Source organism: Camelina sativa, chromosome 9, assembly GCF_000633955.1.
Source record: "Camelina sativa cultivar DH55 chromosome 9, Cs, whole genome shotgun sequence".
Taxonomy (NCBI): Eukaryota; Viridiplantae; Streptophyta; class Magnoliopsida; order Brassicales; family Brassicaceae; genus Camelina; species Camelina sativa.
In genome coordinates, this window is record NC_025693.1 from 19,476,615 (window position 1) to 19,490,252 (window position 13,638).

The following is a 13,638-nucleotide window of genomic DNA, read 5'->3' on the forward strand; positions in this document are numbered from 1 at the left end:
TGTGGTGGTAATGGACATGTTGTTGTTTACGGTGCTGGCATCAATCACAATTGGTATAAACATAGCATTTTTTGGGTGTTGCCTTATTGGAAAGATCTTTTGTTGAAACATAATCTAGATGTCATGCACGTCGAGAAGAACGTCTTCGACAACCTCATGAACACTGTTCTAAATGTCCCGGGAAAGACAAAAGATAATTTGAAGTCTAGATTAGATTTGCCAGATATTTGTGATCGCGATCCGCTTCATGTACTAGAAAATGGGAGATGTCCAGTCCCGGCATTTCGGTTAGACACGCGCAAGAAGGAAGCGTTCTTCCACTGGATTACCCACGATATTAAATTTCCTGACGGATACGCATCTAATTTGCGTAACTGTGTTGATATGGCTGAAGGAAAGTTTACTGGAATGAAGAGCCATGATTGTCATGTTGTGATGCAGCGACTTCTTCCATTTGCATTTGAGCATCTTTTACCAAGCAATGTCCACCAAGCAATTGCAGGTATATATATACCTTATAAAAGTCTGTTAATGAGTACTCTTATAAGCTTTGATATATATTCACAAGATATAATGAGGTTAGTCAGTATGCAACTAATTAAACGCATGGATTTGCATGCAGAGGCGAACGTGTTGTTCTTAGAAGGCGTAGGATTCTCGTACTCGAAAACTGAAGATGCGGAGAAAATTGGGGAACAAGGGGACACGCTAACAGCATAAGATAATTACATGTTCTTGTTGAATTGGCTTGAAAGATTTCCGGAATATAAAAAAAGAGAAATTTACATCGCCGGTCAGAGTTACGCCGGCCACTATGGTCCCCAGCTTGCCCAGATTATCCTTCGCCGTAACAACCAAACCTTCATCAACTTACGAGGCATGATGATTGGTATTTGGTAATGCAGCACTTGAGGTGAGTTCCGTGGATGAACATACCAACCAATATTTTGTGAGTCATGGTTTCTTGTCCCAAGAACTTGTGGATAACCTCGACAAATTCTGCACCATAGACAAGTCATCTGATATGGATAAGTGCTTCGAATGGCAAGACAAAGTAAATAATCAAAAGACAAATGTGGACGTTTACAATATATACGCTCCAATGTGTATAAACTCCACATCGAGCAGCAAACTCAAGAATTGCGCGACAATAATGAACGTTGATCCGTGCCAAGCCAACTACGTAAATGGTTATCTTAACATGAAAAATGTTCAAGAAGCGATACATGGGAACACCACGATTTTACCGTATCCGTGGACCGCTTGCAATGATGGATTAGAAAGCAATTGGAACGATACTCAAAGAGACGAGTCAATGATTCCTATTCTTCACGAACTGATGGGTAAGGGTCTCCAAATGATGTTTTACAGTGGAGATATGGACGCAGCAGTTCCGTTTACATCTACATTGGCCACGCTGAAGGATATGAATCTAACGGTTGTAAATGAATGGCGTTCGTGGTTCACCGAAGGGCAGGTGGGAGGGTACACAGTGGATTACAAAGGGAACTTGTCCTTTGCAATTGTGAGAGGAGTGAAAGCTTGGTAATCTTCCTTGAATTTATTCATCATTCTGTGCATCAATATATACAGAGGTATAGGACCTTAATTAGTGGGATTCTCCCTTGATTGACAAGTCTAATATCTAATCAGATCAATCAAATTAATTACAAGATTGCCTAATATCTATCACCCTCCCCCAGTTGAAGCGTTGGGAGTCCTAACGGTTAAGCTGTCCCTAAATTCGTTGAACAGAGATGTCGGTAAGCCTTTTGTAAATATGTCTGCATACTGAAGAGTAGTGCTGGGCACGGGACGGGTACCCTTGAATTTTCTCCGACCCTTTACTCGTCTCGACCCTAACGGGTAACAGAAAAAATTTACTCATACTCGACCCTTAAATAACGGGTACCCGGAGAAACGGGTACCCGGTAAAAAATAGTTGACCTTTTACTCGTCCCGACCCTTTATTATTACCCGGAAACGAGTACCCGATAAAAAAATGTTAATAATCGCAATAATAATTTTATCTTTTGAAATCCAAAAAATGAAAAATTCATAAATTTATGCAATATATAGTTCCAAAATTATAAAATTACGAATTTTGAAAATAAAAATAATATATTAATTCAGTTAGGCTAAGTTGAACTTAGGTTTTAACTCTAACTCTATAAATTAATAATAAATAATAATAATAATACAAAATATTAACGGGTATTTACGGGTCGGGTAGCAAAACGGGTAAAGGGCCGAGTAACGGGACGGGTATTGAAAACTAAACTAATACCCTATACTCGTCCCTTACTCACGGGTAATATAAATATAATACCCTTTACTCGACCCTAAAGCTGCGGGTACCCTTTTTTGGGACGGGTACGAGCCGAGTAACGGGTCGAGTACGGGTAACGGGTATTAGTGCCGAGGCCTACTGAAGAGACGACGGAACATGAAACACTTTGATCTGACCCATCTTGACCTTCTCTCGAACAAAGTGAATATCGATTTCAATATGTTTTGTGCGTTGATGCTTGACCGGATTTGTAGAGAGGTACACAGCACTAATGTTGTCACAATAAACGACTGATGCCTTAGTGATGGGACATTGTAGCTCAAGGAGAAGGTTTCGTAGCCAACACGCTTCAGCGACTGCATTGGCCACTCCTTTGTACTCTGCTTCAGCACTCGATCGCGACACTGTTGGTTGTCGTTTGGAGGACCATGAGACGAGATTGGGACCAAGATAGAGACAATAACCAGAGGTGGAGCGACGTGTATCTTTGCAGCCAGCCCAGTCGGCATCAGTGTACACCGTGAGATCATTAAGAGCTCCTTTTTGAAGGTGAAGACCATGTTGCGGAGTGCCTTTCAAATAACGGAGGAAGCGTTTTAGAGCTTGTAAGTTATTAGTCCGCGGGTCGTGCATATATAAGCAGATTTGATGCACAGCATAGGAGATGTCTGGCCTCGTGAATGTGAGATATTGAAGAGCACCAGCGAGGGACCGATATTTCGTCGGATCATCGATCGGATCTCCTGATTCTGTAGAGAGCTTTGCGTTGAGATCAACAGGTGTGGCGCAGGGGTTGCACTCTTTCATACCAGCACTTGCAAGAATATCCATGGCATAAGCTTCTTGGCTAAGAAAGATGCTGCCTGGGTTGAAATCGACTTTGATGCCAAGAAAATAGTGGAGTTTCCCCATATCCTTCATTGGAAATTCGCCTTTGAGCTGGGAGATGATGTGATGAAGGAAGGTAGAGTTCGATGCGGTGAGAAGAATGTCGTCCACGTAGAGCAAAAGATATGCTTGATTTTCTCCTTTCCTGTAAACAAATAAGGACGCATCGCTTTTGCTAGCAACGAAACCAAGGTTAGTGATGAATTTTGCAAAACGATAATTCCAAGCGCGAGGCGCCTGTTTCAGGCCGTAGATAGCCTTTTGGAGCTTGCAGACATGAGTTGGTGCGGAAGGATCAACGAAGCCTGGCGGTTGAAACATGTAGACAGTCTCCTCGAGGTCGCCATGGAGGAAGGCATTTTCGACATCTAATTGATGAACATGCCAGTCCCGAGCAAGACTTACATGAAGCACTGTCCTTATCGCTGCTGGATTAGCAACTGGGCTAAACGTTTCATCATAGTCGACCCCTGCTTCTTGCGACTTCCCATTGGCCACCAAACGAGATTTATAGCGAGCAAGAGAGCCGTCAGCATTAAGCTTGTGTTTGAACAACCACATGGACCTGACAATATTAACCCCTGGAGGTCTAGGTACAAGAGTCCAACTCTTTGTTTTAATCATAGCACCGTATTCAGTATGCATTGAGGGATTCCAATTCGGATCGGCAAGGGCTGTTTTATGGCTGGTGGGAAGGGGGGAGAGAGAGGACGTGGTCAGAGAAATGATTGGTTTAGGCTTGTGAATGCCTGCTCTACTCTGAGTCGTCATAGAGTGACGAGGAGGAAGAGGAGGAATAGGAGCTGGCATTATAGCGGCTGGTGGAGAGGGAGGTGTAGGTGGAATTTGTGGTGGTGGAGGGAATGGTGTTTGAAGAAATGTTTGTAGGAGAGGTGAAGCCTCGTCTTGATGATCGAGAAAGTTATATGTGTATGATGGTTCAGAGATTGGTTCAGCAGCTGGAAATTTGGACTCATCAAACACAACATGTCGTGAGATGATGATCTTGTTTGTTTTAAGATCAAGGCATCGGTAACCACGATGTTGTGTGGGATAGCCAAGGAAGAGACATGGTGTGGTTCGAGGTGATAGTTTTGGAAGGTTGGAGTGGTTAAGGTTCGGAAAGCATAAGCACCCAAATACTCGCAAGTGATCGTAAGAGGGTTTTTTGTTGAATAGGCGGAAGTAAGGGACTTGATTTTGTATAGCAGAAGATGGAAGGATGTTTAAAAGATGTACGGCGACATGAAGAGCTTCAACCCAGAAAGTGGGTGATAGCTTTGCCTGGAAAAGTAAGGTTCGAACCATGTTGTTTATAGTACGGATCATGCGTTCAGACATACCATTTTGTTGGGATGTGTGAGGGCAAGAGAACCGAACTTTTATTCCATTTGTGGCAAAGAAATTATGAAAGGCAGTGTTGTTGTACTCACCACCATTATCACATTGGAAAGCTGTAATGGAGGTTTTAAATTGGTTTAGGACAAAGGCTTGAAAATGAAGAAATTTGGAGAGAACTTCACTCTTTCGACAAAGCGGATAAACCCAGAGAAAATGAGTGAAGTGATCAATGAATATGACATAGTAGCGAATTCCACTGATACTTTGGACTGGCGAGGTCCAGACATCAGAGTGAATCAGAGCAAAGGGTTGAGAGACTTGTGTTTGTGACGCAAAAAACGGTAATTTTATTTGTTTCCCAAGTTGACAAGCCTCACAAACCGTGGGGAGACTGTCTTTATTACAACGAAAAGATAAATAAGGTAGAACAGAACGAATAGACTCATTATTAGAGTGACCAAGCCGTTTATGCCAAAGACTTGGAGAATGAGTAATGAAAGCTGAATGAGATTGAGAGTTGGTTGGAGAAGTAACGGGAATGGAGTAGAGATCCCCAGAGCTGTCACTGCAGAGAAGAATCTTCCGTGTGTCCAGATCCTTGACAGAAAAACCAAATGGGTCAAACTCTACAGTACACCAATTATCGGTAGTGAATTTGCGAACAGAAATCAAGTTTTTGACTATTTAAGGAGCAACAAGAACATTGGTTAGGGATAAGGGACGAGAGTAGGATTTTAGACTAGAAGAGCCGGAAGAGATGGCTGGGATTATCGATCCATTTCCCACAATGACAGACTGAGCGGTGTTATGTTTAAAAACAGAGTTGAGAATACCTGGAGATGAGGCGAGATGCGCAGTGGCACCAGAGTCCATGATCCATGGACCAGCAGAAGGATCGGGCAGCGTCATGGTGTTGAAGGCGGCAGCAAAGTCCGATGTTGGCTGAAGATCATGTTCGGCGACGTGTGCAGACGGTGGTCCGGCAGGATGAGAGCCGAGAACTCCGCGAGAGTTTACAGGGAACGGGTATGTGGACCATGGGCCAAATTGAAGTTGCCATGGTTGCCAGGAGTTGGGCCAGAAGTTGTTAGAGGCCCAATTAAACGGAGACCTCTGCTGATAATTTTGCCTTCCTCGGAATCGATTTCCATGACCGCGACGGGAGCCACGATTGTTCGAGAATCTTGCCGGCGGGTGAGTCGCCTGGTTGGCCTGAGGAGTCGAGACGGTAAGGGCGGTGGAAGAGGATGAATGGTCAGAGTGAGAAGCAACTACTTTGGGCAACTACTTTGGGCAACTTCTTTAACCGTGTCTCTTCGAATTCAAGCATCGAGCGAGCCGTGTCAAAACTGGGAAAGGGATCACGATGTTTGATGACATTGATGATGTTATCAAACTTCGCATTCAGACCGTTGAGGAGATACACCACGAGAGTGCGATCGGGAACCGGAGCATCAACGTTCGCAAGGAGATCGGAGAGTGACTTGAGGCATTGGCAATAATCTTCGACGGATAGATCTCCAATTTCTGTGGACCTCAACTCATTGTCAAGTTGGATGGCGCGTGCCTCCTTGTTGTTACGAAAGAGGTTTTCAATCCGGAGCCAGATGTCTCGCGAAGTGCCACCAGTTTGAATGCTTTGCGAAACAGGGGTGGAGCAAGAGTTCCATAGATCCAAAGCTTGACAAGACCATCACGCTGTTCCAAATCACATCGTTCGCTCCAGTAGGAACGGAGGTACCATCGACATGGCCAAGCACATCAAAGGTGAGACAGTGGGTGAGAAACAGCTCTCTCCACGCATCGTAATTGTGGTCATCTTGATCAAGGATCAAGGGAATGTGAGACTTGATGTTGGTGACACCAAAGGCTCTGTCAGGAACTGCCGGAACGTTAGCCATGGAGAGAGAGAGAAAGAAGAGACGATTATAGCAGAGAAGAAAAGAGAAAGTAGGAAGAAGAAAGAGGAAATAGAGAAGTTTAGAGGCGTTTGCCGTGACGCTCTGATACCATGAAAGCTTGGTAATCTTTCTTGAGTTTATTCATCATTCTGTGCATCAATATATACAGAGGTATAGGACCTTAATTAGTGGGATTCTCCCTTGATTGACAAGTCTAATATCTAATCAGATCAATCAAATTAATTACAAGATTGCCTAATATCTATCAAGGAGCAGGTCATAGTGTGCCTATGGACAACCCTATACGTGCTCTTACTCTCTTTACCAACTTTATCCGTAACACTCCTCTCCCCAAAACACCATGATTTGTTGTGTAAACATGTCACCCCTATAATAAACTTAATAAGTCACTTTGGTTCATTGATTATATTTTATTTCATTTCATTGCGATTTGTTTTCTTTTCGCTTCATAGCAATAATGGATTCAATTTATAACCCTAATAAAAACACATCGGTCTCATTCTCATACGTGTTACTTGTAAGTCACACTCGTCGTCTTCTTTCTTCTCCAGATCATGTACTCGAGTGGGATCTTAACTGCATTAGTTTCGAAACTTTGTTATGGTTTCCAATTTGGTTTAAGATAACACAAGTGAATCGTTTTGAAGCTGGATCGTCATCATAGTTTTTAGCCGGATTCTTGAGTTTGGCTGCGTTTGCGTTTGGAACTGTTCGTAGTGCGATAGCACTGGGAAGGATTTAAAGAGAAGATTTTACCCCTAATAAAAATTTATTTGGAACTGCATACAAACGAAGAAGAGTGGTGGAATCTTATTTCGCTCATGCTCGATTGTTCTCCTAAAGTACAAAGTCTCGAGCTCATCAACGTAAGCCATTTCATTAGTCAAGTACTTTTTTCTTCCAGTGATCTAACTATCTTAATGGATATTTTAAAACGCATTGATCCGGAAAATCTCGAAATGTTGAAAAAAGAGACGTGAGATGCTCGACGAATTGGCTAGTGTTGGCAGGGCTTCAAATTTCATGTCACTTTGTACTGTGGTGTTTTTGGCCATTGGGAGATGTGATAACTTTCTAGAAAAAAATAAATATGTTACTCTTTTGTATTTTGACCGCTTGGTAATATAAGCCAGTAGTAGATACAACAACCTAAACTTGGCCACCACTACTCAGTAGTTACTATATTAAAACGGTAAGAGAGGGAAACTTCAAACTCGTATGTGATTGGGCCTTACTTAAAATGGGCTGAATTAATAAGCCCATTTAAAGAAAGACTTGTTTTGTTGGGATTAGATTCGATTTATTAACCATCGTTCTCACTTTACTCATTTTGATTTCACTTTTCGTCATCTTTCTTCTCCAGATCTCTCTCTCATGGGATGTGCTCGACTCGTGTGTGATCTTTCACTCTTTAGTGTTGTTTAGTTAGGGTTTCCAGTTTGGGGTTATGATAACACAAGTGAATCATTTTGAAGTTGAATAGTCATCGTTTCTTTAGCTTTAGTCCGATTCTGGTTAGGAGCTGTTCGTAATGCAAAATCTGAAGGTCTTTGTAGCAAATTGTCACCTCTATTAACTACAATGGAACATAAATCGTAAGTATCTTTTATGGCTTTCTTTAGCTGCCTGTTGTAAAGATCCAACCCTAATTCGTTGAACCTTTAAAAATCTTACCTTTTTATTTGTTTGTTTTCCTTTGATTTTTGACAGCAAATCCGGTGGTGTAGGTTCGAGTAATCGAGTTGCTATGAATGAGGAGGACAGAATCAGTGAGCTGCCTGATGCTCTGCTTCTGCTGATATTGTCTTCACTTCCGACAGAAAACGCCATATCTACTAGTGTTCTGTCTAAACGTTGGAGATCTCTTTGGACGATGTTGCCAAAACTCAAGTTTGACTGCGATTATAATCCTGTGATTCATGATGATAACATAGATCCCCGTGTATTCTCAGAGAATGTTCTCAAGTCTTTGGCTTTACACAAAGCTCCGGTTTTTGAGAGTTTGCATTTGAAATTTGCTGGTGAATATGATTGTTTGGATGTTGGAATATGGATCGCGACCGCATTTGCCCGCGGTGTGCGCAGATTGGTATTGGATAGTTTCTATCAAGAGGAGCAGACGGTAACCCTTCCGAGTGTTTTGTTTACCTACAATGATACACTTGAGATCTTGAAACTCAAGTGTGCTATAGATTTAGAATTCCCTTCTCGGGTTTGTTTGAAGTCCCTTAGAAAGCTGTGTCTTGACCAAGTACACTTCAAAGACGAAGAATCTGTTTGCAATCTTTTCTGTGGCTGCCCTAGTCTTGAAGAGTTGGTCGTGGATAGATATAGTAATGCGGATGTGGCGACTTACACTATTGCGGTGCCATCATTACTGAGATTGACCATAAGTGATCTTAACGAAGATGGAGGTTATGGAGATGGAGGCTATGTGATAAATGCCCCTGCTTTAAAATACTTGGACATCTGTGGGTTTAATGGTCTTGGGTCTTGTCTGATTGAGAAAGCACCAGAGCTAGTGGAGGCAAAGATCAGTGACGTTTCTGATATAACCAATGAGAACATTCTGGAGTCTCTAACTTCAGCCAGACGTCTTATCTTACACTTATCTCCCCTTGAGGTAAGATTGAACATTCTCTGCGATTGGGCTAACACTGTTTCCTGTATTAAATGTTACCCTGTTTTGTGTAAATGTACTCAGGTTAAAGTTCCTACTGGTAAAATCTTCCATCAGCTAGTCTGTCTAGAGCTACCTACATACGAAATAGAGTGGTGGAATCTGCTTTCGATCATGCTCGCTAGTTCTCCTAAACTACAAATCCTCAAGCTCACAGATGTAACTACCTCTTTTTTGTTTGCCTCCACATCTCTAGTTTTAGGTAATTTGTTGAGCTAGATGACATAAGACTGCATTGTTCTCAGGTATATCTGCGTGATGACAAAAAAAATCCGGACCAACGGAGATGGAATCCACCAAAATGTGTACCGGAATGCTTGTCGTTCCATCTTGAGACATTCATGTGGATAGGATACGAATGTCAACGAGGAGATGAGAAAGAAGTGGCCATGTACATCTTACAAAACGCAAGACGGTTGAAGAAAGCCACTATCTCCACAAAACGCATCGAGATGGGAATGCTCGAAAAGTTGGAAAAGAGACGTGAGATGCTCAACGAGTTGGCTAGTGTGCTCTGGGATTCAAATTCGTGTCAACTTGTGTTCGACTCTACTTAATATCTTAAACTTTTACTATGTTGTTTTGGCTGTTGGGAAATGTATAATTCACTACTCCACCTACCTGTATGTCGGATGCTATAACGTTTGCCTGGTGACCTTTTGAGGAAGAGATTCAGAAGATTATTACTTTATATAGTGAAAAGAGTAGATTCGTTTCCATTGGAAGTTCTAGTTTTTGAATATCTTGCATCAAAACTAGAAGAGTTTCTCTCAATGCAAAAAGTGCTTCAAAAGATCTATACAACATCTCGTTACATAGGTCTCCTAGGTCCCCTTCTTCTTTTTCTTCATTCATTAGGCGATCCAATTGGAGACTAATAAGCTGTCCAACAATTGCAGCAGAGATTTGCGGTTGTCGACTCGTATAACAATTTGAGGTCATCAGTTTGATCCGCCTCGCCTAATATTTTATATAGAGGTTAAGTAATTGTAATATTTTAAAACATTCTATGATGTTTAAATATTTTGAATATTTGAACTTTTTAAAAGTTTCAATATTTATAATATTTTAAACTTTTAAAATTTATAAATTATAATTTTTTTTAAACCTTATAAAAGCTACATAATTTTTAAAATTTTAAAATTATAATATTTTGAAACCTTTTAAACGCTAAGACTTTTAGAAGTTTCAATATTTATAATATTTTAAACTTTTAAAAGGTTTCGAAACATAATATTTGAACATTTTAAAAAAGTTCAATATTTATAATATTTTAAACTATTAAAATTTTAAAATTATAATATTTTGAAACCTTTTAAACGCTAAGACTTTTAGAAGTTTCAATATTTATAATATTTTAAACTATTAAAATTTTAAAATTATAATATTTAAAAACTTTTAAAAATCAAAGAACTTTGAAAAGTTTCAATATTTATAATATTTAAACTTTTAAAAATTTTCAATATTAAAATATATTTTTAAAAACTTTTTAAAGTTTTAATTTGATCAAATTAAAAACTGGATCAAACCGAATAAAATTTTTAAACTTGGACACATGATAAATCAAGCTTTCCTGCTCATTCACTGTTGGAAGCATATTAATCTTTATTTATACTGGTTTTGAATCATTGTCTAAAAATTTTCTAGCCGATAAGGAAGGTTGTACATAGTCCTTTTTCTAAAAATTCTTACTATAGAAAATTCAGAAAATTTTAAAAATGTTAATGAATGACATGTCAAATTGCCCAAAACTATACCCATCAGCTTTACCAACAGACACCAATCCGTAAGTATAGCTTATTTAAAATAATTTTTAATATAGAAAATTCTGGAAATTTTAAAAATATTAATGAATGACATGTCAAATCCCGATAGGTTGTTTTAAATCATATGTGGACGCCTTAAGGAACTTATAGATTCTACTTTTATTTAGTATAGACTAGGTTTTGAACCCACGCTACGCATGGGTTTATTTGATATATTTTGATAAAAATTATATATGATTGATGACAGTAATAAAATATTATCTCATAAAAAATTAAAATTAGTACTAAGGAAAAATATTAAATTTCAGATACACAATTTTTTAAAATATAAAAATCAGTTATGTAATAAAATAAAATCTGATAAAAAAAATCATGAATTTAACTCGACGTCCAGGCGAGACAAATCAAACTGATGACCTGACATATCCTAAACCATTTCTTTTACCACCAGAAAAACGAAACAATTTTATAATCATAAATTTCACTCGTTTTCATGTTTAATTGATAGCTACCACCTATGTTTTCGTATTTTTTTTATTCAATGTTTTCTTATTCTTCATATTCTTTCTTGTCATTTTCATTGTCAAATTTTGTGGTAATTGTCATCGTTACTTTTACCGTTTGATTCTTCGTTATACTCTTTTTCTTCTTCTTCCTCGTCAACTTCTTCACATTCTTCCACTGAAAAACCATTTTTTTAGACTACCACACAACTTGTTAACCCATCAAACTCCAAGAACAAAATCATTTCTTTTCTCATAAAATTTGTGAAATTCATGAAGACCAGCATAGTCAACACATGCACCCAATTATTGATAATTTTATCCATATAATTATTTGGTTTTAGATCCACGCGTTTAGAAACTTCTCAAACCAAAATCCTTACTTGGTTTATAATATTTTAAAAACATAATAAAATATACTAATAATTATTATTATTATTTTTTCAACCATTGGGCCACAACAGGCCGGCCCATTAGCCTAATCCCTTCATTCGTAGGGAGCAGGACTCGATCCCTGGTGTGATGGTGCCTTGTGCATTAAGGACTTACCTTTGGTCACTGCACTAAGGATACTAATAATTATTTATTTAATATGAATCATATGATATATAGAAATATGAGTACACTATAAGAACATATTAATTATAAATAAATAGTATCAATTATATTATATCATCAAATAATATCAATCAGATCATATTATCAAATAACCGTAACTGTATATAACAATCACCGCTTGAACCATAACCTTATTTAAACATAACCGTTTATTAAACGGTTCTGGTTAAGGTTAAAAAAATTTCTAACCATAACCGATAGTTAATAAACCGTAACCGTGACAACCGTAACCCTGGTGATGCCTATGTATAGCTAATAAAATATATGTGTTTGTCGTCCATCTTTCTCTATACGGTTGTAAAATCAAGGTCTTGCGATGTCAATCCTTCTTCCTAAGACCCAAAAGTGAAATTAATGAATGAATATCAACTCATCTATAAAATCATACACAAAAATATGTATTACAGCTCATAAGAAATAAAAAGCACAAACGTAGATAAATGAAATAATTTATGTTTTACATCAATAATTATAGTATTTTAAACTTTTAAAAGGTTTCGAAATATAAAATTTGAACCTTTTAAAAAGTTTGAATATTTATAATATATTAAACTTTTAAAATTTAAATATTATAATATTTAAAAAGTTTTTAAAAGCTAAGAACTTTTAAAAGTTTCAATATTCATAATATTTAAACTTTTAAAAATTTTAAAAATTAAAATATTTTTTTTGAAACTTTTTAAAGTTTTAATTTGATCAAATAGAAAACCGGATCAAACCGAATAAAACTTTCAAATTTGGATGCTTGATAAATCAAGCTTTCCTGCTCATTCGATGTTGGTAGCATATTAATCTTTTTTTTTTTTGTCAGGTAGCATATTAATCTTATTTATACTGGTTCTAAACCATTATCTAAAACTTTTCTAGCCGATGTGGGATATTGTGCATAATTCTTTTATTTCCACAAATTTTAAATTTTCCTTTTTCTAAAAAATTCTGAAAATTTTAAAAATGTTAATGAATGACATGTCAAATCATGATAGGTTGTTTTAAAATAATTCTTAATATATAAAATTCTGGAAATTTTAAAAAATATTAATGAGTGACATGTCAAATCCCGATAGGTTATTTAAAATTCTATGTAGACAGCCTTATAAGCTTATAGCTTCTACGTTTTATTAGTATAGATTACTCCATAATATCTTGCTTTTGTATTTGCTTAATTTATGCAAAATGTTACTTATTATTAAGCAAAATGTTACTTTTAAGCAAATAAATGTGGTATATGTATTGGGAAGTGTCTTTAGTCAAGTGGTTACAGCACCACCTCTGCGACCGATCCCAGCGGAGTTCGATTCCACTAAGTCGCTTTACCCCGCGTTGTAGGGATTGGCTATGAATCGAGCCTTTAAATTCAAAAATGACAAAAAAAAAAAGTGGTATATGGTGTCTTATTAAGCTTTTGTATTTGCTTAATTTATGCAAAATGTTACTTTTATTAAGCTTGCTTGATTCTGTCTTCATAACTCACTCCATAACATTTTGCTTAATTGTATTAAATTGAAGAAATAAAAATAAATGTGGTATATGGTGATGTATTAAATTCAAGAGAGTCCCTTCAACAATTATATTAAGGATTGGACCTAGGTCAAGAGTTGAGACCAAATAAACCTACCCCCCCCCCCCCCCC

The 13,638-nt window shown here is 37.8% G+C and overlaps 1 protein-coding gene and 1 pseudogene across 1 annotated transcript; both read left to right on the top strand.

Moving 5' to 3' along the window:
- Positions 1 to 6,785, top strand: part of LOC104711405 — a 10,642-nt pseudogene extending 3,857 nt beyond the window's left edge.
- Positions 7,767 to 9,814, top strand: LOC104711406 (F-box/FBD/LRR-repeat protein At2g04230). Its single transcript, XM_010428106.2, has 4 exons — positions 7,767 to 8,036; positions 8,152 to 9,064; positions 9,146 to 9,280; positions 9,367 to 9,814. The coding sequence occupies exons 1-4, from the start codon at positions 8,023 to 8,025 to the stop codon at positions 9,676 to 9,678; spliced, it is 1,374 nt and encodes a 457-aa protein (XP_010426408.1). The 5' UTR covers positions 7,767 to 8,022; the 3' UTR covers positions 9,679 to 9,814.

What these genes read in the sequence shown, in the direction of transcription:
- LOC104711406 (XM_010428106.2), top strand. An exon ending in TACACTTATCTCCCCTTGAG is followed by an intron (nt 9,065 to 9,145) that starts GTAAGATTGAAC and finishes AAATGTACTCAG; the next exon opens with GTTAAAGTTCCTACTGGTAA. An exon ending in AAATCCTCAAGCTCACAGAT is followed by an intron (nt 9,281 to 9,366) that starts GTAACTACCTCT and finishes CATTGTTCTCAG; the next exon opens with GTATATCTGCGTGATGACAA.